General features: G+C 44.4%; 2 protein-coding genes and 1 pseudogene across 2 annotated transcripts in view; 1 reads left to right on the top strand and 2 right to left on the bottom strand.

Annotated features, from left to right (window-relative positions):
- CFAP299 (cilia and flagella associated protein 299) overlaps positions 1–24,540 on the top strand; it is a 552,389-nt gene that overhangs the window by 20,062 nt on the left and 507,787 nt on the right. The window lies entirely within an intron of this gene.
- LOC139006747 (tripartite motif-containing protein 75-like) lies at positions 16,264–17,670 on the bottom strand. Its single transcript, XM_070409356.1, has one exon. It carries the CDS (start codon positions 17,668–17,670, stop codon positions 16,264–16,266), a length of 1,407 nt encoding a protein of 468 aa, XP_070265457.1.
- LOC138999102 (fanconi-associated nuclease 1-like) lies at positions 19,826–24,259 on the bottom strand (annotated as a pseudogene).

Below are 24,540 nucleotides of genomic sequence, written 5' to 3'. Positions count from 1 at the left end.
ATAGATTCACTTAAAAAATTATACACCAATGATCATAGCAACATTATTCATAGTGGCCATAAAATGAAACAATCTAAGTATCTATCAACTGATGAATGGATTAAAAAATGTGGTATATAGATTAAATGAAATAGTATTCAGCCATAAAAAGCAGTGAATCACTGCTCTAGCCGGTTTGGCTCAGTGGATAGAGCATTGGCCTGTGGTCTGAAGGGTCCCAGGTTCAATTCTGGCCAAGGGCACATGCCTAGGTTGTGGGCTTGATCCCCAGTAGGGGGCATGCAGGAGGCAGCCAATCAATGATTCTCTCTCATCATTGATGTTTCTATCTCTCTATCCCTCTCCCTTCCTCTCTGAAACCAATAAAGAAATATATTTAAGTGAACACATTAGGCTAAGCAAAGGAAGCCAGACAAAAGGCTATGTATTGTATAGTTCCATTTATATAAAATGTCCAGAATAAGTAAATTTCTATAGACAGAAAGTAGATTTGTGGTTTGAAGGAAGAGTGAATAGAGAATGACTACAAGGTATGGGGATTCTTTTGGGGATGATAAGATGTTCTGGAATTAGATATTAATGATGATTTCACAACTTTGTAAATGTACTAGGAACCATTGTATACCTTAAAAGTTTGAATTTTATTGTAGGTGAGTTATATCTCAATAAAAAGGCAATTCCAACAGAAAATAATAGATGTTGTCATAGGTGCTGGGGTGACCCCCTGAAGTAGTACTATGTCAGGATTTGGGGGGCTGTGAAGAGCAGAGAAGGCTCGCCTTAAGGCATGACTGCTAAATTTACTCTTCAAGAATAAGTAAGAGTTAATCAGACAGAAAGGAGTATGAAGACAGACACATCCATTTTGCCTCAATTCTATGATACTTCTTTCACAAATCATTCTCCTATCTCTTTGTTTTAATTTGCACCTGTTCCCTTACTGAAGCTTTTGTCTCTGTGCCAGCGAGAGGCCACTCATTTCCATAGTTACTTGGTTGTTGTTGGTGGTGGTGGTGGCCAGGTTCTTCATTCTCCTGTTCCCTCAGCCTTTGCTTTATAACCATCTCTGTTTTCACTGTGATGTAAACCTCATCTCTCATCTCTCCTCCATTGAGGTTCATGCCAGCTGGATGTAGTAGCCACAAGGCAGAGGCTATAAAAGAGGAAAGAAGGGATGGGAGTAGTGTAGCTGCTAATACTTTTGTCAAGACTGTCAGTGTAGTTCCCTACTGACCGAAGACGCTTAGCATCCTTTCATGTGCTTATCTCTATATAAAAAAGCCCAAGCGACCGTACAACCATTCAGCCATCTGACTGGTAGCTATGACACGCACTGAATACCAGGGGAAAGATGCTCAATTCAGGAGCTGCTGAACTGCAGTGACTTGGCAGGTGCAGTTCTCAGGTGACACACTCAGAACCAGAGAGGAGGGAGCCCTATTCCGGGGTGTGTCACCCAAGAGCTGCTTTCTCACAATCTGGGATCCCCTGGGGGATGTCGGAGAGCCAGATTTGGTCCAATCCCCACAGGCCAGGCTGAGGGACCTCACAGGTGCATAAATCCGTGCACCGGGCCTCTAGTTTGCCATCATATCTCTTCTTTGGTGAAATGTCTTATTGATTATAAGTGCTCTCTGTATATTCTAATTACAAGTTCTTTGCCCAATACACATTTTGAAAATATTTTATTCCTCTCTGTGCAGTGTTATTTTTTAAATTTTCTTAACACTATGTTTCAAATAGTAGAAAATTATGATGAAATTCAAGTTATCAATTTTTCTTTATCATTCAGTTTTGTATGTGTATTGTAAGAATTTTTTGAATATTCACATGTAATTTTTTAAAAAATATATTTTATTGATTTTTTTACAGAGAGGAAGGGAGAAGGAGAGGGATAGAGAGTTAGAAACATCGATGAGAGAGAAACATCGATTCAGCTGCCTCCTGCACACCCCCTACTGGGGATGTGCATGCAACCAAGGTACATGCCCTTGACCGGAATTGAACCTGGGACCTTTCATAATTCATTTGAATTGTATTTTGTGTATTTTGCAAGGTAAGAGTGAAAGGATTTTATTTTAAATTTCGATTTCCAGTTGTTGACATTTATTTGTTGAAAGACCATCTTTTCTCCATTGGATTTTGAAGTACTTTTGTCAATAACCAATTGTCCATATATGTGTGGGTCTGTTTCTTACGGATTTTCTATTCTATTCCATTGACCTATGTGTCTATCATTTTGTGAACAACACATTGTTATTAGGTTTTTTTTTTTTGTTTGTTTGTTTGTTTTTTTTTGTTTGTTTTTTTTTTCGCTTAAAGTATTACAAAGGGTATTACATAAGTGTCCTTTTTTCCCCCCCGCCCTTGACAAACCCCTACCCTCCCTTACCCCCCAGTGTCTTATGTCCATTAGTTATGCTTATATGCATGCATACAAGTCCTTCGGTTGAACTCTTACTCCCCTCCCTCCTGCCCCCCAACTCTCTCTGGCCTTCCCACTGCAGTTTGACAATCAGTTTGAGGCAGCTCTGCCTCTGTATCTATTATTGTTCAAAAGTTTGTAATGGTCTTTATTATCCATGAATGAGTGAGATCATGTGGTATTTTTCCTTCATTGACTGGCTTGTTTCACTTAGCATAATGCTCTCCAGTTCCATCCATGATGTTGCAAATGGTAGGAGTTCCTTCTTTTTAACAGCAGCATAGTATTCCATCGTGTAGATGTACCACAGTTTTCTAATCCATTCATCTACTGATGGGCACTTAGGCTGTTTCCAGATCTTAGCTATGGTGAATTGTGCTGCTATGAACATCTGGTTACATATATCCTTTCTGATTGGTGTTTCTGGTTTCTTGGGATATATTCCTAGCAGTGGGATCACAGGGTCAAATGGGAGTTCCATTTCCAATTTTTTGAGGAACCTCCATACTGCCTTCCATAGTGGCTGCAACAGTCTGCATTCACACCAGCAGTGCACAAGTGTTCCTTTTTCTCCACATCCTCTCCAGCACTTGTCGTTTGTTGATTTGTTGATGATGGCCATTCTGACAGGTGTGAGATGGTACCTCATTGTTGTTTTGATTTGCATCTCTCGGATGATTAGTGACTTTGAGCATGTTTTCATATGTCTCTTGGCTTTCTGAATGTCCTCTTTTGAAAGGTGTCTATTTAGATCCTTTGCCCATTTTTTGATTGGATTGTTTATCTTCTTTTTGTTAAGTTGTATGAGTTCCCTATAAATTTTGGAGATTAAGCCCTTATCAGATATGACGTTGGCAAATATGTTTTCCCAAGAGGTGGGTTTTCTTGTTGTTTTGTTGATGGTTTCTTTTGCTGTGCAGAAGCTTTTTATTTTGATGTAGTCCCATTTGTTCAGTTTCTCTTTAGTTTCAACTGCCCTAGGAGCTGTATCAGTGAAGAAATTGTTTTGGCATAAGTCTGAGATTTTGTTGCCTTTGTGTTCTTCTAGAATTTTTATGGTTTCCTGTCGTACATTTAAGTCCTTTATCCATTTTGAGTTTATTCTTGTGTATGGTGTAAGTTGGTGGTCTAGTTTCATTTTCTTGCATATATCTGTCCAATTTTCCCAACACCATTTATTGAAGAGACTATCTTGGCTCCATTGTATGTTCTTGCCTCCTTTGTCAAAAATTAATTGAGCATATTGGTTCGGGCTAATTTCTGGACTCTCTATTCTATTCCACTGGTCTATATGTCTGTTCTTGTGCCAGTACCAGGCAGTTTTGAGAACAGTGGCTTTGTAATACAGTTTGATATCTGGCATTGAGATCCCACCTACTTTGTTCTTTCTCAGGATCACTGCAGCTATTCGGGGTCTTTTTTTATTCCAGATGAATTTTTGGAGAGTTCGTTCTAGATCTTTGAAGAAGGCCATTGGTATTTTAATGGGAAGTGCATTGAATTTATAGATTGCTTTGGGTAGTATGGACATTTTAATGATGTTGATTCTACCAATCCAAGAACATGGTATGTTCTTCCATCTGTTTATGTCTTCCTCTATCTCTTTTTTCAACGTCCTGTAGTTTTCTGAGTAGAGGTCTTTAACCTCTTTAGTTAAGTTTATTCCTAGGTATCTTAATTTTTTTGGTGCGATGGTAAATGGGATTGTTTTTCTAATCTCTCTTTCTGAAAGTTCACTATTGGTGTATAGAAATGCCTCAGATTTCTTGGGGTTAATTTTGTATCCTGCTACATTGCCAAATTCATGTATTAAGTCTAGTAGCTTTTTGATGGAGTCTCTAGGGTTTTGTATGTATAATATCATGTCATCTGCAAATAAGGGCAGTTTTACTTCCTCTTTTCCAATTTGGATGCCTTTTATTTCTTCTTCTTGCCTAATTGCAATGGCTAATACTTCCAGTACTATGTTGAACAGGAGTGGTGAGAGTGGGCATCCCTGTCTTGTTCCTGTTCTTAGGGGAAATGGTGTTAGTTTTTGTCCATTGAGTATGATGTTGGCTGTGGGCCTGTCATATATGGCTTTTATTATGTTGAGGTATGATCCTTCTATTCCCACCTTTCTGAGAGTTTTTATCAAAAATGGGTGTTGGATTTTGTCGAATGCTTTTTCTGCATCAATTGATATGACCATGTGGTTTTTTTCTTTCAATTTGTTTATGTGATGTATCACATTTATTGATTTACGGATGTTGTACCATCCTTGCATCTCTGGGATAAATCCTACTTGGTCATGGTGTATGATCCTTCTGATGTACTGCTGGATCCGATTTGCTAAGATTTTGTTGAGGATTTTGGCATCTATGTTCATGAGGGATATTGGCCTGTAATTCTCTTTCATTGTGATGTCTTTACCTGGTTTTGGTATTAGGGTGATGCTGGCTTCATAGAATGAGCTTGGAAGTGTTCCTTCCTCTTGAATTTTTTGTAGTAGTCTGAGGAGGGTAGGTTTTAGTTCTTCTTTGAATGTTTGGTAGAACTCCCCTGTGAAGCCGTCTGGCCCTGGGCTTTTGTTTGCTGGAAGCTTTCTGATGACTGCTTCAATTTCTTCCATAGTTATTGGCCTATTGAGGTTTTTAGATTCTTCCTGATTGAGTTTTGGAATGTTGTATTTTTCTAGGAATTTGTCCATTTCCTCCAGGTTGTCTAGTTTGTTGGAGTAGAGTTGCCCGTAGTATTGTTTAACAATCATTTGTATTTCTGTGGGGTCTGTTGTTATTTCGCCTCTATCATTTCTGATTTGGTTTATTTGGGACCTTTCTCTTTGCTTCTTGGTGTGCCTGGCGAGGGGTTTGTCAATCTTGTTTATCCTTTCAAAGAACCAGCTCTTGGTTTCATTGATTTTCTGTATTGTTTTTTTGGTCTCTATGTCATTGATTTCTGCTCTAATCTTTATTATCTCCTTCCTTCTGCTCACTCTGGGGTTTTCTTGTTGCTCTCTTTCTAATTCTTTGAGTTGTAGAGTTAGATGATTAACTACCATTTTTTCTTGTTTTTTGAGATAGGCCTGTAGAGCTATAAACTTCCCTCTCAGGACTGCTTTCATTGTGTCCCAGAGGTTTTGGATTGTTGTGTTTTCATTGTCATTAGTGTCCAGGATGTTTTTAATTTCTTCTTTGATGTCATCGGTAACCCAATCAATATTTAATAACATGCTATTCAGCTTCCAAGTGTTTGAGTATTTTGGGTTGTTTTTATTGTAGTTTATTTCTAACATTATGCTATCGTGGTCTGAGAAGATGCTTTTTATGATCTCAATCTTCTTGAATTTGTGGAGACTTTGCTTGTGACCCAATATGTGGTCTATTTTTGAATATGTCCCATGAGCACCTGAGAGGAATGTATATTCTGCAGCTGTGGGGTGTAGTGTTCTGAAGATGTCAATTAAGTCCATCTGATCTAGTGAGTTATTTAGGATTGCTGTTTCTTTGCTGATTGTTTGTCTAGCGGATTTATCCAGTGATGTCAATGGTGTATTAAAGTCCCCTACTATGATTGTGTTATTGTCGATATCTCCCCTGATATCTTCCAGAAGTTTTCTTATGTATGTGGGTGCTCCTGCATTGGGTGCATATATGTTTACCAGGGTTATATCTTCTTGTTGTATTGATCCCTTTAGTATTATGAAGTGGCCTTCCTTATCTCTGGTTATGGCCTTCACTTTGAGATGTATTTTGTCAGATATAAGTATTGCTACCCCAGCTTTCTTTTCCTTTCCATTTGCGTGAAAGATATTTTTCCATCCCTTCACTTTCAGTCTGTGTGAGTCCTTTCCAATGAGGTGGGTCTCTTGTAGACAGCAGATGTATGGGTCATGTTTTTTTATCCATTCAGCCACTCGATGTCTTTTGGTTGGAGCATTTAGTCCATTTACATTTAAAGTTATTATTGAAAGGTACTTGTTTGTAGCCATTTCTTTTTTGTGTGTGTGTGTGGCTGTTTTCTTTCTGAGCTTGATATTTCTTCTTTTACACCAGTCCCTTTAGCATTTCTTGCATGGCTGGCTTGGTGGTGATAAACTCCCTTAGCCCTTTTTTGTCTGTGAAGCTTCTTATTTCCCCTTCAATTTTGAATGATAGCCTTGCTGGATAGAGTATTCTTGGATTCAGTCCTTTGCTTTGCATCACTTTGTAGATTTCCGTCCATTCTTTTCTGGCCTGATGTGTTTCTGTTGAGAAATCATTTGATAATCTAATGGGAGATCCCTTGTATGTTACTTTCCGTCTCTCTCTTGCAGCCTGTAAGATTCTCTCTTTATCCTGAACATTTGCCATGGTAATTATGATGTGTCTTGGTGTGGGTCTTTTCGGGTTCACCTTGTTTGGGACTCTCTGGGCTTGTGTGACTTTTTTCTTCCCCACCTCAGGGAAGTTTTCTGATATTATTTCTTCGAATAGGTTTTCTAATCCATGTTCATCTTTCTGTTGTTCTGGCACCCCTATTATTCGTATGTTGCTTCGTTTCATATTGTCCCAAAGTTCCCTTAGGCTCTCCTCCTGTCTTTTAATTTTTTTCTCCATTTGCAGTACAGTTTGAGTGTGTTTTGCTTCCTTGTCTTCTAATTCACTGATTCGGTCCTCCGCTTCTCCCAGTCTACTGTTGATACTTTCAATGGTGTTTTTTATTGCAGCTAAGTCGCTCTTCATTTCTTCTTGGGACTTACTTAAGTTGTTGATTTTTTCATCTGTTTCTTCTAGCTTCTTGCATACGTAGTTGAGTTTTTCATCTGTTTCTTCTTGCTTCTTGAACATCCGGTGCATGTACTCTAGGAACCTTATTCTGAATTCTTTTTCCGTCATGTTGCATATCTCTGTCTCACTTAGCTGCTTTTCTGGCAAGTCCTCCTTTTCTTTCCTTTGGGGGTTTCTTTGTCTACCCACGTTTGATCTCACTGACATTACTAGTTGTTGAATCGTTCAGTGGCTGGACCCTGGGTGGCAGTGGCTGCTCCCTGGGTGGCAGTGGCTCCTCGGTCTGTGGTTGCTCCTTGGGCGGTTGTGGTAGCAGCGGCTCCTCTGTTGATAGCAGGGCCTCTGATGGGTGCTGTTCACAGTTGTGGTGGCTCTTCTGGCTGGTGGAGGGAGGCTTCAGACGCAGCAACTGTTCCCCAGGCAGAGCGTGTGGTGATCAGGAGGCCGCTGTTGCTTGAATCTTTCCGTGGAGGGGTGCAGGTCTCCCCTTGGCTCTTGCAGTCGCGCTGTTTGCGAATCATTGCCTCCGGGTTAGTAGCCGATCTCTGGATGCTGGTAAACGCTGCCTGAGATGGCGCGGTCTCGCCGCTGCGCTGGCGCCCAGAGGGAGGTTTCAGCCTCAATCTCTAACCATCCGCATTTTTTAGGAGTTTTCTGTCTTTCCTGGCTGCAGACTGTCTCTCAGCTGAACCTCCCCAGCTTGATCGGGCTGATTGTTACCCGTTTCAGCTGCTCGCCCCTATCTGGTCCGGGACGAAGCACCAACACGTCCGTCTAAGCCTCCGCCATTTTCTCCTCCCTGTTATTAGGTTTTAAAAATAGGTAATAGGATTCCTCCAACTTTGTTTCTTTTAAAAAAATGTTTTGAAGTTTGTTTTTTTTCTTTTTCATATATATATATATATATATATAAAGGCTCACCTTAAGGCATGACTGATATATATATATATATTTAATTTGCCAATATTTTTCAAGATATTTGCCGGTTTCTGGGGTTTTGTTTAGCTTCTATATTTGCAACATAGTTGCTTAGAGTTGCAGCTGAGAGGCCGGCAAGTCAGGCGGGGAACATTGGAGTCTGCCATCACTGGAGCAAGCAAGCCTCCCTGTTCGCTTCAGTGCATGGCTGCCGGCTGCCATCTTGGCTGACAGTTAATTTGCATAAGGATATGCTGATTAGCCAATGGGAAGGGTAGTGGTCGTACGCTAATTACCATGTTTCGCTTTTATTAGTGTAGATACTAGAGGCCTGGTGCATAAAAATTTGTGCACTCGGTGTGGGGGGGGCATCCCTCAGCCTGGCCTGTGCCCTCTCACAGTCTGGGACCCCTCAGGGGATGACCACCTGCTGGCTTAGGCCTGCTCCCCGGGGGATTGGGCCTAAGCTGGCAATCAGACATCCCTCTAGCAGGGAGCAGACCTAAGCTGCAGTCAGACATCCTTAGCACTGCTGAGGAGGCAGGAGAGGCTCCCACCACCACCCCTGTACTGGCAGCCATCAGCCTGGATTGTGGCTGAGCAGAGCTCCCCCATGTGGGAGCGACTGACTACTAGAGGGCAGCTCCTGCATTGAGCGTCTGCTCCCTGGTGGTCAGTGTGTGTCATAGTAACCAGTCATTCCCAGTCTTTCTGCTGTTAGGGTCAGTTTGCATTTTACCCTGTTACTATATAGGATAGAGGCCTGGTGCATGGGTGGGGGCCGGCTGGTTTGCCCTGAAGGGTGTCCCAAATCAGGGTTGGGGTCCTGCTTGGGTGCCTGGCCAGCCTGGGTGAGGGGCTGATGGGTGTATGCAGCTGGTCACACCCCCTTCAAGGTGGGGGTCCCCACTGGGGTGCCTGGCCTGTCTGGGTTAGGGGCTGAGGGCCGTTTTCAGGCTGGTCTGTGACTGAAGCTCCCAGCCTCTTTTATTTATTTATTTATTTTATTCTGGGATTTATTTTTGCTTCTATAGCTGTCACTGGAGCTGAGAGCCGGCTCCAGCTCTGAGGCTGAGGCTGGCTGAAAGCAGGTATCTGGGGTTTGTTTAGCTTCTATAATTGAAACATTGTTGCTTCCTGAGCTCAGAGCCGGGCTGCGGCAGGTGGGGAACCTTGGCTTCCTCCATCACTGGAGCAAGCAAGCCTCCTGCTCGCTTCAGGTGTGTGGCTGCCGGCCGCCATATTTGTTGGCTGTTAATTTGCATATCACCTTGATTAGCCAATGGGAAGAGTAGCGAAGGTACGGTCAATTACCCTTTTTGTCTTTTATTAGATAGGCTTGATAAAGAATTAATATGCTAATTGGTCCTAAGGGTTTCCCAGTCATGACCGTTCAACAGGCTGCGTGCGCACAGAAGCTGGTGGGCAGGGACGGGGGCGGGGACTTGCGCCACCGGGACATGAGGCTGCCAGTGGAGGGCATGCAGGCCCGCTGCACCGCCTGGCCCAGAGGAGGGCATCAGGATGGACCGCAGCAGACCCCCTGGAGGAGATGTGCGCAGGCCTGCCACACTGCCCAGCCTGGAGGGAGGCATCAGGATGAGGGCAGTCCCCCCAGCTGAGGCGCGTGCAGGCTTTTGGTGCCGCCCAGCTGGGGTTGGGAGGGAAGAGGTGTCAGGATGGAGGTGGGGTATCGGCGGAAAGCTCTTAGCACTCCTGTGCTGGGGTCTGAAGGTGAGGAGAGGAAGGGAGAGCAGATGGGAAGTTAGGGGGATCAGACCAGAAGGGGAGAGAAGATAGGCAGTTAGGGGGATCAGGCCAGTAGGGGAGTGCAGATAGGCAGTTAGGGGGATCAGACAAGGAGGGGAGAGCTTTCAGGGGGATTAGGCCGGCAGGGGACAGCAGTTAGGCAGTTAGGGGGATCAGGCCAGGAGGGGAGAGCAGTTAGGGCCATCAGGCTGGCAGGGGAGCAGTTAGGGGCATCAGGTAGGCAGGCAGATAAGCGCTTAGGATCCTTTGGTTCTGGATTGCAAGAGGGATCCCAGATTGGAGAGGGTGCAGGCTGGGCTGAGGGACAACCACCCCACCCCTGTGCGTGAATTTTGTACACCATGCCTCTAGTATATAGATGAAGGATTGTTTTTTAAAAAATATTTCTTTATTGATTTCAGAGAAGAAGGGAGAGGGAGAGATAACAACATCAATGATAAGAGAGAATCATTGATTGGCTGCCTCCTGCACGCCCCCTAGTGGGGATTGAGCCCACAACCTGGGCATGTGCCCTTGGCCAGAATCAAACCTGGGACCCCCCCAGTCCATCCACTGAGCTAAACCGGTTAGGGCTAAATGATTTTTTGTTGTTGAGACCATTCCCCACTTTGCCTTTCTCCACCAAATATATATGTGATTTAAATCTACCATCTTGCTATCTGTTTTCTTTTTTTTAATATATTTTATTGATTTTTTACAGAGAGGAAGGGGAAGGGATAGAGAGTTAGAAACATCAATGAGAGAGAAACATCAATCAGCTGCTTCCTGCACACCCCCTACTGGGGATGTGCCTGCAACCAAGGTACATGCCCTTGACTGGAATCGAACCTGGGACCCTTGAGTCCGCAGGCTGACGCTCTATCCACTGAGCCAAACTGGTTAGGGCTATCTGTTTTCTATTTGTCTAAATTGGCCTTTTCTTGCCTTCCTTTAAGTTTATTTTTTTTAGAATGATTCCATTTTATCTTCATGATTGTCTTATTTATACTTCTTTAAACTATTTTTAGTGATTGCTTTTTTAAAAAAAATTAGTGTTTGCTTGAGTTTGTAATATTTGTCTTTAGCTTAGAATAGTTTACTTTATAATAATATAACCTTTTCAGATAGTGTTTAAGCCATTTACCCCAGCTCCACTCACTCTTTCCATTTTGTTCTATTCATGTCATACATTTATTTCGAAATATGTTACAAATTCTAAAATGTAGTGCTAATATTTCGCTACAAGTGATTCCAAACAAAAATATATTCCTTTACATTTAACCTAATTTTCTCATTTTTGGCATTCTTCATTTCTTTGTGTAGCTTAAATTTTCTATTTTGGAATACAGTTCTTCTAACTGAATACTTCTTTGACATTTTTTTATGGTGCAGGTACTTTAGTAATGAATTTCCTTACTTATCATTTGTTGACAAATATTTTTGCTTTTATTTTTGAAAAATATTTTTGCTGGGTATAGAATTCAGGTGTCAGATCTTCCTTCAACTATCAGCAAACCCTGCACATATGTGCCTTTGTAGTGGGAGTGGGCTTCCTTTCTCTCCATGCTCTAGCTCTTTTCTCAGCAGCAGCTCAACTTTATATCTGCCATAGGACTGCTGTTCAATGTTGGTTGGCTTAGTTTTTGTTCTGGCAATTTCCATCTCCTGCTTCTTTAGCTTAATCAAGATGATCATCTTTTTGCTTTCATCTAGAAAGATGAGTTATTTCTCTCTCTTTGATTTATAGGCAATAAGTACTACAAGTGATGGCCTTCTATTCTATGCATATAATGTACAGTTTATTTAGCTTACTAATTTTAAGAGAAGTATTTTCCAATCTCTTAAATTTCTGTATCCAATTAAATAAGTATGAATAATGTCAGCTGAAATTTTCTCTTTGTAAGTTGTTTCCTATTTTGTTTTTTTATGAGGTACTTGATTTTGTTTCATGTTTATTAGAATTATAACTCTTCTAAGCAAATATTTGTGTGACAATTATTGAGAAACATTTCAAATGCAATATTTTCCAAATAAAATCCCTGTACAAAAATACTGGATGGAACTATTGTCTCATGTACTTAAGGGTTTGACCAAATAAATATATTATTTCAGATACACTCACTGAGTCTGCAAATTATATATTGGTAAGTACTCATTGGTAAATATTCAACTAGTTGAATATTGTAACATAACTAAAACAACACACTGAATTTTTTTCTTCCTTCCTCCCTTAATCCTTTCTTCTCCCTCTATTCCTTTCTCACTCTTCTCTCTTTTTCTCCGACAAGTAATTAAATGGTATTGCTATTTTCAAGGATCATCATTATCTATTTATCTATCTATCTATCTATCTATCTATCAATGTACAGTCAACCCTTGAACAACATATGTTTGAACTGAGCAGGTCCACTTGTATGTAATGTAGATTTTATATCTACACTAATAAAAGAGAAACATGCAAATTAACCTACACTCTGCCACTCCGCACACCCACAAGCCACATCCACCAGCCAATCAGGAACAAGTATGCAAATTATCCCAACTAAGATGGCAGCAGCCACAGAGCTGGAATGAGCAGGGGTCTTGGGTTGCCCCTGGCAATGGAGGAAGCCAAGCTTCCCACCTGCCCTGGCTGGTCCTGGGCTCTGCTCAAGGCTCAAAGTTTCAATTATAGAAGATAAATAAATCCCATATACCTGCTTCCAGTCAGACCTGGCCTCCGCTCAAGGAGGTGCTGAAAAAAAAGAAAACAAGAAAAAAAGGAGAGGCTGGAAGCTTGGGTCGCTGGGGGACATGGCCAGCCTGAAAACAGCCCTCAGCCCCTCACCAAGGCTGGCCACACCCCCATGGGGTGAGGGTCCCTACTGGGGGACTTGGACAGCCTGAAAACAGCCATCAGCCCCTCACCCAGGCTAGCCAGGCACCCCAGCAGGACCCCCACCCTGATCCGGGACACCCTTCAGGGCAAACCAGCTGGCCCCCACCCGTGCACCAGGCCTCTATCTATACCAATAAAAGGGTAATATGCTAATTAGACTGGGAGACCTTCCAGGAGACCTTCCGGATGTTCTTCTGGACAAAGCCATGGTGGCGGGGCCGAGGGTAGATGCAGTTAGAGGCCAAGAGGGGAGGGCAATTGTGGCTGATCAGGCCAGGATGGGATGGCAGTTGTGGGTGATCAGGATGATGGGGGGCTAGGACTTTGGGGGTAAGCAGACTAGCAGGGGGGCCAGTTGGGGATGAGCAGGTCATCAGTGGGGGTCAGTTGGAGGTGATCAGGATAGCAGGGGGCGCAACTTGGTGTGAGCAGGCCAGCAGGGGGGAATTTGGGGGCAAGCAGGCCAGTGGGGAGGGTAGGTGGGGGAAAGCAGGCCGGCAGGGGGGGCAGTTGGGGGCAATCACACTGGCACAAGGGAAAGTTGGGGTGATCGGGCTGGCGGGGGGCATTTGGGGGTAAGCAGGTCTGCAGGAAGAGTGGTTAGGGGCAATCAGGCAGGCAGGTGAGTGGTTAGGAGCCAGCAGTCCCGGATTGTGAGAGGGATGTCCAACTGCTGGTTTAGGCCCAATCCCTGTAAACCAGCAGTAGGACATCCTTCAAAGGGTCCGAGATTGGAGAGGGTGCAGGCCGGGCTGAGGGACACCCCCACCCCCATGTACGACTTTCATGCACTGGGCCACTAGTATATATAAAAGCCTAAGCAACCAATTGACTGTCAGCCATTCGACCAGTAGCTATGATGCACACTGACCACCAGGGGGCAGATGCTCCTACTGGTAGGTTACCTTGCTGGTGGGGTCTGGCTGAACGGGACTGGGCAAGATGGGCTGGACACACCCTGGAGCCCTCCCACAGTCCCTCCCTGGCCCCATTCATGCACTGGTGAGGTCCCTTGCCTGGCCTGCACCCTCTTGCAATCCAGGATCCCTCAGGGGATGTCGGAGAGCCACAAGCCAGGCTGAGGGACCCCACTGGTGCAGGAATCCGTGCACTGGGCCTCTAGTTTTTCAAAAAATATAGTAAAGATGTTTTCTCTTCCTTATGATTTTTCTTAATAACATTTGCTTTTCTTTAGCATACTTTATTGTAAGAATACAGTATATAATACATATAATATACAAAATATGTGTTATCAACTATTTATATTATCGCTCAGGCTTCAAGTGCTTAATAGGCTATAAGTAATTAAGTTTTTGGAGAGTCAAAAGTCATACACAGAATTTCAACTGTGTGGGGTGTCTGTACCCCTAAACCTGGTGGTGTTAAAGGGTCAACTATATATTACTCTTCTGTTGATTACTTATATGTATTCTTTTGTTAATACTTACAATTAATTCTAACTCAGAGAGTAAATGGACACATTGCTGAGATGAATTATTTTTTTATTTAACACTAGAACATGTTGCATGAAGATTCGCACAATAGGCCTTCCTTCCCCTGGCTGCTGGCACCGGTTTTCTTCCAGGACCCAGGTTTTTGGTCTGGCCACAGTGGAGAAGCCAAGCCTCCAGGCTAGGCTTCTCCACTGTGGCCGCAGCGAGGCTTGGCTTCTCCGCTGCAGCTGCAAGTGAGGCTTGGTTTCTCTGCTGAGGCTGCAGTGGAGAAGCCAAGCCTCTTCAGTCTTCAGTCTTTCACTCAGGCCAAAGCCTTCAGTCTTCGCTTCGTGCCTGTGTATGCAAATTAACGACCATCTGCTGGGGTCCAACCCCAGCAGGTTCAGGAGTCCCCCAAGGTGTGGACGGAGTCGGTGAAGAAGGAATGACACAGAGACAGCCTTCAGTTGATCAGCAGCCTAGTCAGGACCTCTAGCCAGGATCTCCAGCCAAAGTTCTGGTTAGGATCTGATGTTTATTGTCTTGTTACATCTGTATTTATACCAGTTGATTTTAATCCTGTCAATTTCTATTGCAAAGGTTAGGGCGTTTCTTATCTCCATTCCAGGGAGCAAAGATTATGTAGCTTAAGCATGATTGTTTGTAGTTAAAGTGATTAACTACCCGCCTGGCACTTAGTTAAGGGGTTGTATCCCCTCCCTAACCTCAGGGAAAAATCCCCACCTGGGGAAACAACCTTTCTCCGAGAGGTGACCTTGGTTAAAACACATGGTGCTAAGAAGAGCAAACACATTAAGAACAATATGCTATATATGCCAGGTCCCTTGAAACATATGCTGTGCAGATGTTTCTTTCCTGCAGCGACTGTGTCAAGCAGCAAGGATGGACCGGCTCCCGGCAAATTCCCCCTTTTTTATTGTTAAAATGATAGGGCATGCAAATCAGTGGCCACCTCTCAGATTGGGTTGTTTAAGACTCAGAAGAAGACTGGCAAGCAATGACAATAAGCATAGCTATAAACATAGTGGATGAAGCACACAAGGAGCCCCGTTCCTTAGGAGGTTGCCAGCCTCTTCAGTCAAGGGATTTCAGGTGTCCTCAGGTTGTTGGTTTGATTGTCTTTGTTGGTCTGGCTAGTGGGCAGCGTCACTGGCGACGGGCTTCCTGAAGTGTCAGCGAGTTGAAGGGCTGCATCAAAGGGTCCATCAGGGCCGTGCTTGATTGTGGTGTCGGTGTCTGAGGAGGAGTAAGCTGTGCCCTGTGGGTCAGCTGATATGGAAGATGGAGGGTATTAGAGAGAAAAAGAAGAGAAAGCAAAAGAACTACAAGGCGTGGAAGTGTTTAGAAAAAAGAGGGAGAAGAAAGGGAAGAAGGCAGCATCCTGACACCGCCCTTTCCTTCAGCTGCCCCTTTCCCTGTGGTCCAAGGTTGAAATGGGAAACAAGTCCTGCTGCAGTGAGAGGGCAGCTGCTGTCAGCCAGTCTCTGTCTTTACCTGGGTCCCGATCTGAGCTGGGCATGGGAAGTGAAGCAGCCATGGGGGCAGGAGACCTCCCTCAGAAGGGGTGAGTGTTCAGGCCTCTGCAAAGTTGGGGGGGGTGAGGGTCTGTGCCCCACCTCTGTTGACCCCCAAGTTGTCTCCTGATGGCCCCTCTGCGACTGTGCCTGTCTTAGGATGTTCCTTCCCTGAGGAATCTTACTTGTCTCTGGCTAATCAGCTATCCTCCAGGGCCAAGCAGGGTGATGTGAGGTGTGCGAATGAGGGAGGGGCAGCGCCCCCCTGCAAGAGGTTCAGCTGGTTTAGCTCAATGGATAGAGCTTCATCCTGTGGACTAAAGAATTCTGGGTTCAATTCAGTTAAAAGCACATGCCTCGGGTTAGGATCTGGATCCAGAGTAGAGTGTTCAGGAGGCAGCCAATCAATGATTCTCTCTCATCACTGATGTTTCTATCCCTCTCTCTCTTCCTTCCCTCTGACATCTATAAAAATATATTAAAAAATCAAGTAACAATAAAATTATAATTTAAAAAATTCTACCTACTGCCTAGAAGTCACAGGAAGAAAATGAACCAAAGTAACAGTTCATCCTTCCTAATCTTTTAAAGCACGGATGGTAAGAGGTTTGGGATCACATCCGACATTGAAGTAAGGCTTTAGCACCTCAGAAAATGTATCCCTGAAGGAATGGATGTGAGACATGTCATTCAAACTGTAAAAGGAAACATGACCCATCTCATAGTCCAGGTAGATGCCAATCCCTCTGGGCATTTCCTGCAGCACAAGGGTGACAGAAACAGGTCCTTGAGTCACATAGTCACCATCCTGCAGCTGAATCGTCCAACATCTGTTCTCCTGTCTGAGCAGGGGCTGCTTTCTCTCCTTGGAAAGGGAGTCTGTACAGACCCCCACGGCCCACTCAGGCTTGTCATCCACCTGGACCTCCCAGTAATGTCGGCCACAGTCAAACCCTTCAGAACCCAAGACAACTGGGTCGTCTCCAAATCCCTTTGGATTCCAATGAACTCCTTGCTTTTTCCTCACAAATGTCATAGACTTTTTATCCTCAGACACAAGCAGATTAGCATGTGCAGTTTCAGGATCCAGAGTAACTTCTTCTCTAAATGTCTGCATGATTTGCAGCAGGGCGGAACATTGTGGAGGAAGACTGAATTCTTCTCTCTTATACTGCAAGCAATAGACATCTGGAGGTTCTAGGTTATCACAACGGGGGAGGACACCCTTGATGTTCATCAGCAATTTCACACCTGACACCACACTCGTCTCTGCCATCTCCTTTCGTAGAAATCTAAGTTTGGAAATGTGGTCTGAAAATGCAGCTTTGTTTGCAGTGAGATTCCGGAGAATGTGCTTCTCTTGTGCAGCTAGCCTTGAGTGAACTGCCGCTTGCTCACACTCTATGGATGCTATCACACTCCCATATTCAGAGGCTAACTTCACTCTCTGCTTTTCCACCTTTTCTCTCAGTTCTGATCGTTGCCTGACTTGAGTGGCTAATAGTTTCTGAAGGTCTACCAGCTGCTTCTTCAGGGGCTCAATGTAACTTCTGACCTTTTGCCTGTGATGAGAGGCAGCCTCTTCCACGGGCCTTATGTGGTGGTCCTGGTGGTCAGGGGGCTGAGTGCACAAGGAGGAACACAACTTTAGGTCCTCCTCACAGAAGAGGGTCAGGGCCTGGTTGTGCTTCTCACACAAGCGCCTCTCTTCCTGCTGCTTCACCTTGGCCCCTGTGATCTGGAGGAGCTTGACCATGTCGACCATCCTTCCCAGCTGGGTGTTGCTCCACAGGTGCCTCTCTTTGCATAGGTGATGGCACACAGGGCAAGGGAACCTGTCCTGCACATCAGCCCAGGACCTCTCAATGCAGGAACGACAGAAGTTGTGCCCACACTTGATGGTGACAGGGTCTCTCAGGTTATCCAGGCAGATGGGACAGTTGATTTCAGTCTGGAGTTTTGCCACAGCTCCTTCACCTCCCATTTCTCTTTGTCAATTAAGGTCAGCCCCTGGTGTCCTTTGAGGTCCTTAGCTACAGAGGTAGGTGCCTAGAGGAGCTCCACTGCCCACCTGCAGCCAATCAATGTAGCTGGAGGACTACTGTCCTTGGCAGCTCAGATGTTTGGGCGCCAGATGCTGGGGTCCAACCCCAGCAGGTCCAGGGGTCCCCAAAGGTGTGGACAGAGTCGGCGAAGAAGGAATGACACAGAGACAGCCTTCAGTTGATCAGCAGCCTAGTCAGGACCTCTAGCCAGGATCTCCAGCCAAAGTTCTGGTTAGGATCTCCAGCCAAGTTCTGGTTAGGATCTGATGTTTATTGTCTTGTTACATCTGTATTTATACCAGTTGATTTTAATCCTGTCAATTTCTATTGCAAAGGTTAGGGCATTTCTTATCTCCATTCCAGGGAGTAAAGATTATGTAGCTTAAGCATGATTGTTTGTAGTTAAAGTGATTAACTACCCGCCTGGCACTTAGTTAAGGGGTTGTATCCCCTCCCTAACCTCAGGGAAAAATCCCCACCTGGGGAAACAACCTTTCTCCGAGAGGTGACCTTGGTTAAAACACATGGTGCTAAGGAGAGCAAACACATTAAGAACAATATGCTATATATGCCAGGTCCCTTGAAACATATGCTGTGCAGATGTTTCTTTCCTGCAGCGACTGTGTTAAGCAGCAAGGATGGACTGGCTTCCGGCAACCATCTTTGTTGGATTAATTTGCATAGTCGCTCTGATTGGGTGGATGTAGTGGAGTGACACCAATTTGCGTGTTTCTCTTTTATTAGTGTAGATATTATTACCATTGCCACATTTTGTTATAGACCTTAGCCTCTTTGAGCTTTAAGTAAATCTGGTCCTAGTCAGTTTGTCTCTGTGATTAGAGCGTTGACCTGTAGAATGAAGGGTTATGGGTTCGATTCCAGTCAAGGACAGTAATTTGATTGTAGGCTCAATCCCCACCCCAGTCAGGATGTGTATGGGAGGCAACCAACTGATGTTTCTCTCCCACACTGGTTTCTCTCTTTCTCTCCCCCTTCCTTGCACTCTTTCTAAATATAAATGGGAAACATATCCTTGGGTGAGGATTAACTAAAATAAATAAATAAATAAATCTAAAAAGAGTCAAGGAGAAAACTATTTAGACAAAATTGAATATTGATGATAGTTCAGCTAATGATTAATCAAAAGGCAAATAAAATGTACATGTTTACTAGCAAAACTTTTTTTATCCCTTTTCTTCAGATTATGATTTAGATCCTGTTTCTTTTCTTTTCCCTTCTTTTCTTTTTTTTTTGCTCTTAATTTAGCTTTTGGCTTAAATTTTATTGATTGATTTAATAGTCATTCATAACCACTTTGTGGGCAGAATCAAAAATCTCTTCTCTGATTCACCTGACTTATTTTACCTGTGCTGATGTCTTTGACAGCAATCACAGATAATCCATGTCTTGAAATGCTTCCCTTTTGACTTTTATTGCCTTATAACTTCTTATTTTTCTTCTATGTTTGCTATTGTAATGCTGTATTTTCTTCCTTTTTCTTATTAACTTGATCTCTCCCAAAGGACAGGTTCCCCCCCCTCTTTTTGCATTCCACTATTTTCACATCTCAAATACTTCTATATTTGCAGTCATCCCAAGTTGGATCTCTAACCCTGACTGCTCCCCTGGGCTTTTAGTTCCATGGCTATTTTTTTTAAAATATTAAGTTGTCAAACCATTAATAAAATACCCCCCCAAAAAGATCTCACTATTTTTCTCTTATAGATGTACTCCCCATACAAAAATTCCATTTTTTAAAATTTTATATGCAAGTGATAATTTTTCCCCTTTACTTTATAGGCTTATATTTTAGAATATCTTCAAATCTACTTGATGAGCAATTCTAAAAGGCAATTAACAATAGATTTCTGTTTATTCTTTTGCTAATACTTGGTCTTTCAGTTATACATTTTTCACTCTGCTACATTGCTAATCCAGTTTTTCTTCAGATCGACTTGGTTTATCGTAATGTCTTACCTGATTGCTCAATATCAATTTTCTTCATTCTCTAATAACATGCTGCCAGATCATGCATAGCTTCCAAAACATCTCCTTCCTCCTATCTTTCCCCCTTTCCATTCCTTCCTCTTTCTATCAACTATTGAAATCTACATTCCTACAAAAGAATTTGAGGAGGTTGACAAAGGGAATATGAATACCTCATGGCAATAACATTTTATAAGGTGGAGAGAAGGACAAGTAAAGCTTGTAGAAATGCAATGAAACTGAGATTGTGGTTAGAGACCAAAATCCACGCCAGTTTTGGGAAGATAATGCAAAGAGGAAAATATTTACATTAAATAATTTATCATGTCCACCTGGAACAACAAAACCACTGACCAGAAGCACTAAGAGCTGAAGGGGAGGAAAAGTTTTCCTCAACCCTCTCAGGGTCACTGACTGGGTTTGAAAATTAAACGGAAACACAGATTAACAAAAAGAAAGGATATAGATTTATTTAATATGCGTTTTACATGACACAGGAGCCTTCAGGAGGAAATAAAGACACAATGAAACAGAGCCGAGTTCTTCAAGCTAGGTTTATGAAGATTGCACAGTCATGGAGGAATATATAAGAGGTTAAGGAACACCAGGCAATTGTTTTAAACTGGGGAAAACTTAGCAAGAGCTGTTCATGCAGATTCTTCTTGGTGTCCTTTTGTCTTCAGAGACAAGGACGCTCCCTTCCTCTGGGCATAGGGAGGGGACCTTCCCTGAGGTGTTTCAGGGAAGAAGAGTGAGTAGGGAGGAGATTAGAGTGGCTCTCTTGTTTCTGCTTAAAATATTCAATATGCCCCATATTTTGGGACAATGTATCCTGAGCCCCATCAGAGCTGATATACGCTTTTCTCTAAGAAGTCATGTAATGAGAGCCAACCTAGTATGGCAGAATGAACTATATCACCATCAACATTTTATAACAATAATGCCAAGTTTTACAGAAAAAAGTATTTAATTCTTGCCCTGTAGAATCAATAGAAAATTTTATCCCTTCCATTTAAAACCCTATCAAATTACCTAATTGTATCTGCCAAAATTTATCTCTTTACTACTTATTAAGCAAATATGTTGAGCAATTGTCTTAAATTAATATTAGCCATCATGAGTGTTGCTGTTTGTTCTTCTGTTCATCCAAATTATTCTGTCTTTCCTGGTTTTCTTTCCCTCATTAGAATTCAACAATACATAGATTTTTGTCTCAAAAATTGACATTGCTCTTGTGCTGTTTTGTATATCTACTTGTTTCTGCTCTAGTGAGACATTCAATACAGTGTAGTAGATCTTAGCAAGTTTCTCATAATATAGTAGGTGTTAAGGCTCAAGAAACCTTGCATCTTCTTGACTTCGACTTTTATTCAAAATGTCTTACCTAGCTAGTACTCTTTTCTTCCCAGGAATTGTTTTCTTATTTACATTTTTTTACACAAAAATTACCATCAGATTTATTACTGACAATATCAAAATCAAAATTAAATGAAATAGAATCACTCTCATGCTTTTGAGAATCATAGACCCATGTATGACCAGACTCCCAACCCCACAGCTCTTAGTTAAGGCTTTTGCTCTTAGCTCCAACTTCAGTGATGCCTCTGCAGCGCATCCAGCCAGATCATCAGCTTATGGGAAAGGCGTCATTGGGGCCTTTGACTTCCACCAGCTTGAGTGGAAGTCGCAGCCAGGTGCCGGCACCACCCCCCATCCCCGCCAGGACGGACCCCCCCCCCCCCCCCCCCGCCCCCCAAGGCAGAAAACGAGGTCCTGGGCTTGCTTCAGAGAAGCTAAGCGCTCCCAGCTGACAGCAGATGCTGCCACGTGGCCGCCACCGAGGCTTGCAGACGCTCCGTGGGACAGTGTGGATCAGCCTGGCCTGGCCTTGGCGGCGGGCCGCCTGCTTGCGAAGAAGCTGTCTGTGCACCAGTCCAGCGGGAAAGCCTGGCAGGCATTTCTGAAGCGGTTTAGAATCCCCCCCATGAAGATGATGTCCCACGGGAGGAGGCCAAACAGCGCCCTAAAGGTGGGCCCTTCCCTGTGAACTCCTTGGTCCAAGGCGCCGTGTCTGTAATGGTCCCGCACCAGCGCCTGCACGGAGCACAGGACTGTGGCGCGGGTGGTGGGCCCCGGCCTGCATCACAAACATGGTCATGCCCATCCCGAGCTGCGGGCACAGCCGGCCGTGATGGTCACGGGCTTCACATCCTGCACGGAGACTTCGGGCAGCAGCTGGAGGAGGTGCCTGTACCTCCGACAGCTCGGGGACGCCCTCAGGTGCACGGCTGGCTCTCTGATACAGCGAAAGGCGATGCCCCGTCCTCACCTGGTCTGCCAGCCCTTCTATGAGGCACTTGATAGACAGTTCGAGGCGTTTTAAGTGCTGATGGAGGTTGAGAGCCAGCCCGTCCCACCATCGGCCTCTGCTGTCGGGACAATGGACTTTCTGGGACAAAAGGTCCTCAAGTTCTCTGACTGCTTCCTCATCCCTGTGGAGTCACTGCAAGATTTCCACAGCCCGAGACAGGATCCTGGTATAAATCCACCGAACAGTGAAGCACCGCGGAAACAGAGGCAAATCCTCGTGGTTCCTCAGAGACAGATGAGTCTGTAATGGTCCAGCACCAGCTCTTCCAGCTCCTTTAGCTATTTCTGATCCCTCCTGGCACGTTGAGAGCGCTCCTTAGATTCCTCCAGCTCCCAGCAGCCATTGCCATTGCTGCAGCAATGCCACTCAGCAGATGAGCGGAGGCTGCATATCCGCTGGGGTCATCTCTGTCCTGGAAAACCGGGTTTTCCGACTGACCGTGTACTGGGGGAAGGCCACGCGGCCCAGGTGCACCAGCAGCATGGTCAAGAGCTGGCCCTGCCCCCCGCAGGCGGCTTCTTCCTCTTCGGGAGTCGGTCAGGGAGAAGAGCAGCAGGGCCCGGGAAAACACCGCCCGCGGGCCTGTACACACTCTCAGTGATGGGCCCGCCAAGTCCTTGGCTCTTTTTAAGATCACTGTCTCGATTCCGGACGGGTTCTGGCCCCAAATACAGAGGGAGGGCTGTCTGGCCAGTTTGAGCAAGGCAGGCCTCCACCGGCTGCTTCTTCTGCCCACTGGGGTTCCCCAAGCCGAAGGTCTTTGCCAGGGTTCTTAGGTCAGGAGCAAAAGTAGTTCAAGCACTTAAGGGAGTTCTTGCAATTCGGATTCTGTCTGTAGGAAGCCGGCTTTGCTCCAATTCTCCAACCACAGGCGTAAAGTCCAGGGCGATCTCTTCATATTCCAATTTATGCATCTTAATCCAGCTGAACTTACACTGGAAAAGTCTGACGTATAACTTCTGACCACCATCTGATAACTGATGACAATTCCCTTCTGCTCATCGAAAAGCATCCTGTCGTCTTCATTTTCAAAGACGGCTCCCAGCACCACCAGGAAACTCCAAAGGTATAAGGGTGACTGGGCAGCGCTGGCATTGTTTCACCAGGAACATCACAGCTAAGAACCTTGCAACCTTTCATTCTTTAAGCCACTGTCATCTTCTAGAGGAAATGTTGGATGTTACTCCACTCAGAAGCGTCATGCGTAGAAATTTGAGATTGCGCCTCCCAATGTGACAACTGTGTTTTCGATTCCGAAGTCACAGTCATTTGGATTTCTTCACCAATACCTGCCTCACATGCTTCAACACCTTCTCCATCTACTTGTTTGATACTCTCCTGTTTTGCAAGACTGCCCTCGGGAGTAGATGGTACTTTATTCCCAGGAGCTATTTCCGGGGATAACCCAGGAGCATTGTCTGGGAAGGCATGGGTGAGGGTGGACTCCCACAGTCCTGGGGAGACTTTTGGTTCACAGCTACCATTAGCCTAGTGCCTTCGACAGTATTTTGCTCTGTAAGAGAATCACAGGTCAATATGTTTTCCTTCTGGGAACTGTTCTCCAACCCTGATCCTTGTCCTCCATCTCTGCACAGTTCTCAACCATCCTGAACACTGTGGCTGAGGCACTCGGTGAAGTATGACGGACAAAGGCTTCGTTCTTCTCTATGGATCTTCTCGCCTTTATGTATCTTTTGGATAATTGAGATGACAGGCTTCCCCAAGAAATGACTTTGACATTCCAAGATATCAGCTCATCATCTTGGTTTTGGCACACCGGGTCATCAATACCTCTAAAGTAGGGACTGATCTGCTTTTTTAAGCCCATTTTAGCTGAATCGCTTTGGTCAGGGGTTAAGTTTGTCTTGGATGGTGACCACCTCTCTGGTGTTACATCTTCTAAGGCAATATCGGTTACTTCTACAGGGGACACATTTGCATTTGTGAAGCTGCAGTGCCTGGGGCCGCTGGAGTGATGGCATCGTGGTTAGCACACATGTCATCGAGGTGCCGGTTTAAGTCATAGACTACACACCCGGCAGGCAAGTTTAGCTGGTGGCACATTGTTGGAAACCAAAACAATGGACTTCGATGCATTTTTTTTAAGTTCTGCTGCTTGACAAACTTCTGTGGGGTCTTTTCCTCCAGGGCGATTTCCTTCCTGGCATCATGAGTGTTGGAAAAGCTGGGTGTCTCAGGTAATAAAACAAAGAATATCCCTGAGGAAAGACGGCGATGGTTTGCTTTTACTTCCCTGACTTGACATAAGAAAAAGTGGGCTTCTATTGGACTTCATATTACTCATTTAGTCAATTTCCGCTTCCTGCAAAATAAAGCAGGTGCAGATTCAAACAGCAGTAAAGTGAGCTCGGTAGCATGCATATCAGCAGCATCTCAGGGCAAGAAAAATCCTGGGCTTGGGACAGGAGGCCCAGGCTCCCTGTGCAACCTC

The sequence above is a fragment of the Myotis yumanensis genome, unplaced genomic scaffold (assembly GCF_028538775.1).
Source record: "Myotis yumanensis isolate MYYU_CA2020_CCGP unplaced genomic scaffold, mMyoYum1.0.hap1 SCAF_1, whole genome shotgun sequence".
Lineage (NCBI taxonomy): Eukaryota > Metazoa > Chordata > Mammalia > Chiroptera > Vespertilionidae > Myotis > Myotis yumanensis.
Note: the sequence above shows the minus strand (reverse complement) of the source record. Positions and strands in the feature narration are given on the sequence as shown.

Coding starts and splice junctions, on each gene's coding strand:
- LOC139006747 (XM_070409356.1), bottom strand. CDS start 17,670: ATGGGAGGTGAAGGAGCTGTGGCAAAACTCCAGACTGAAATCAACTGT.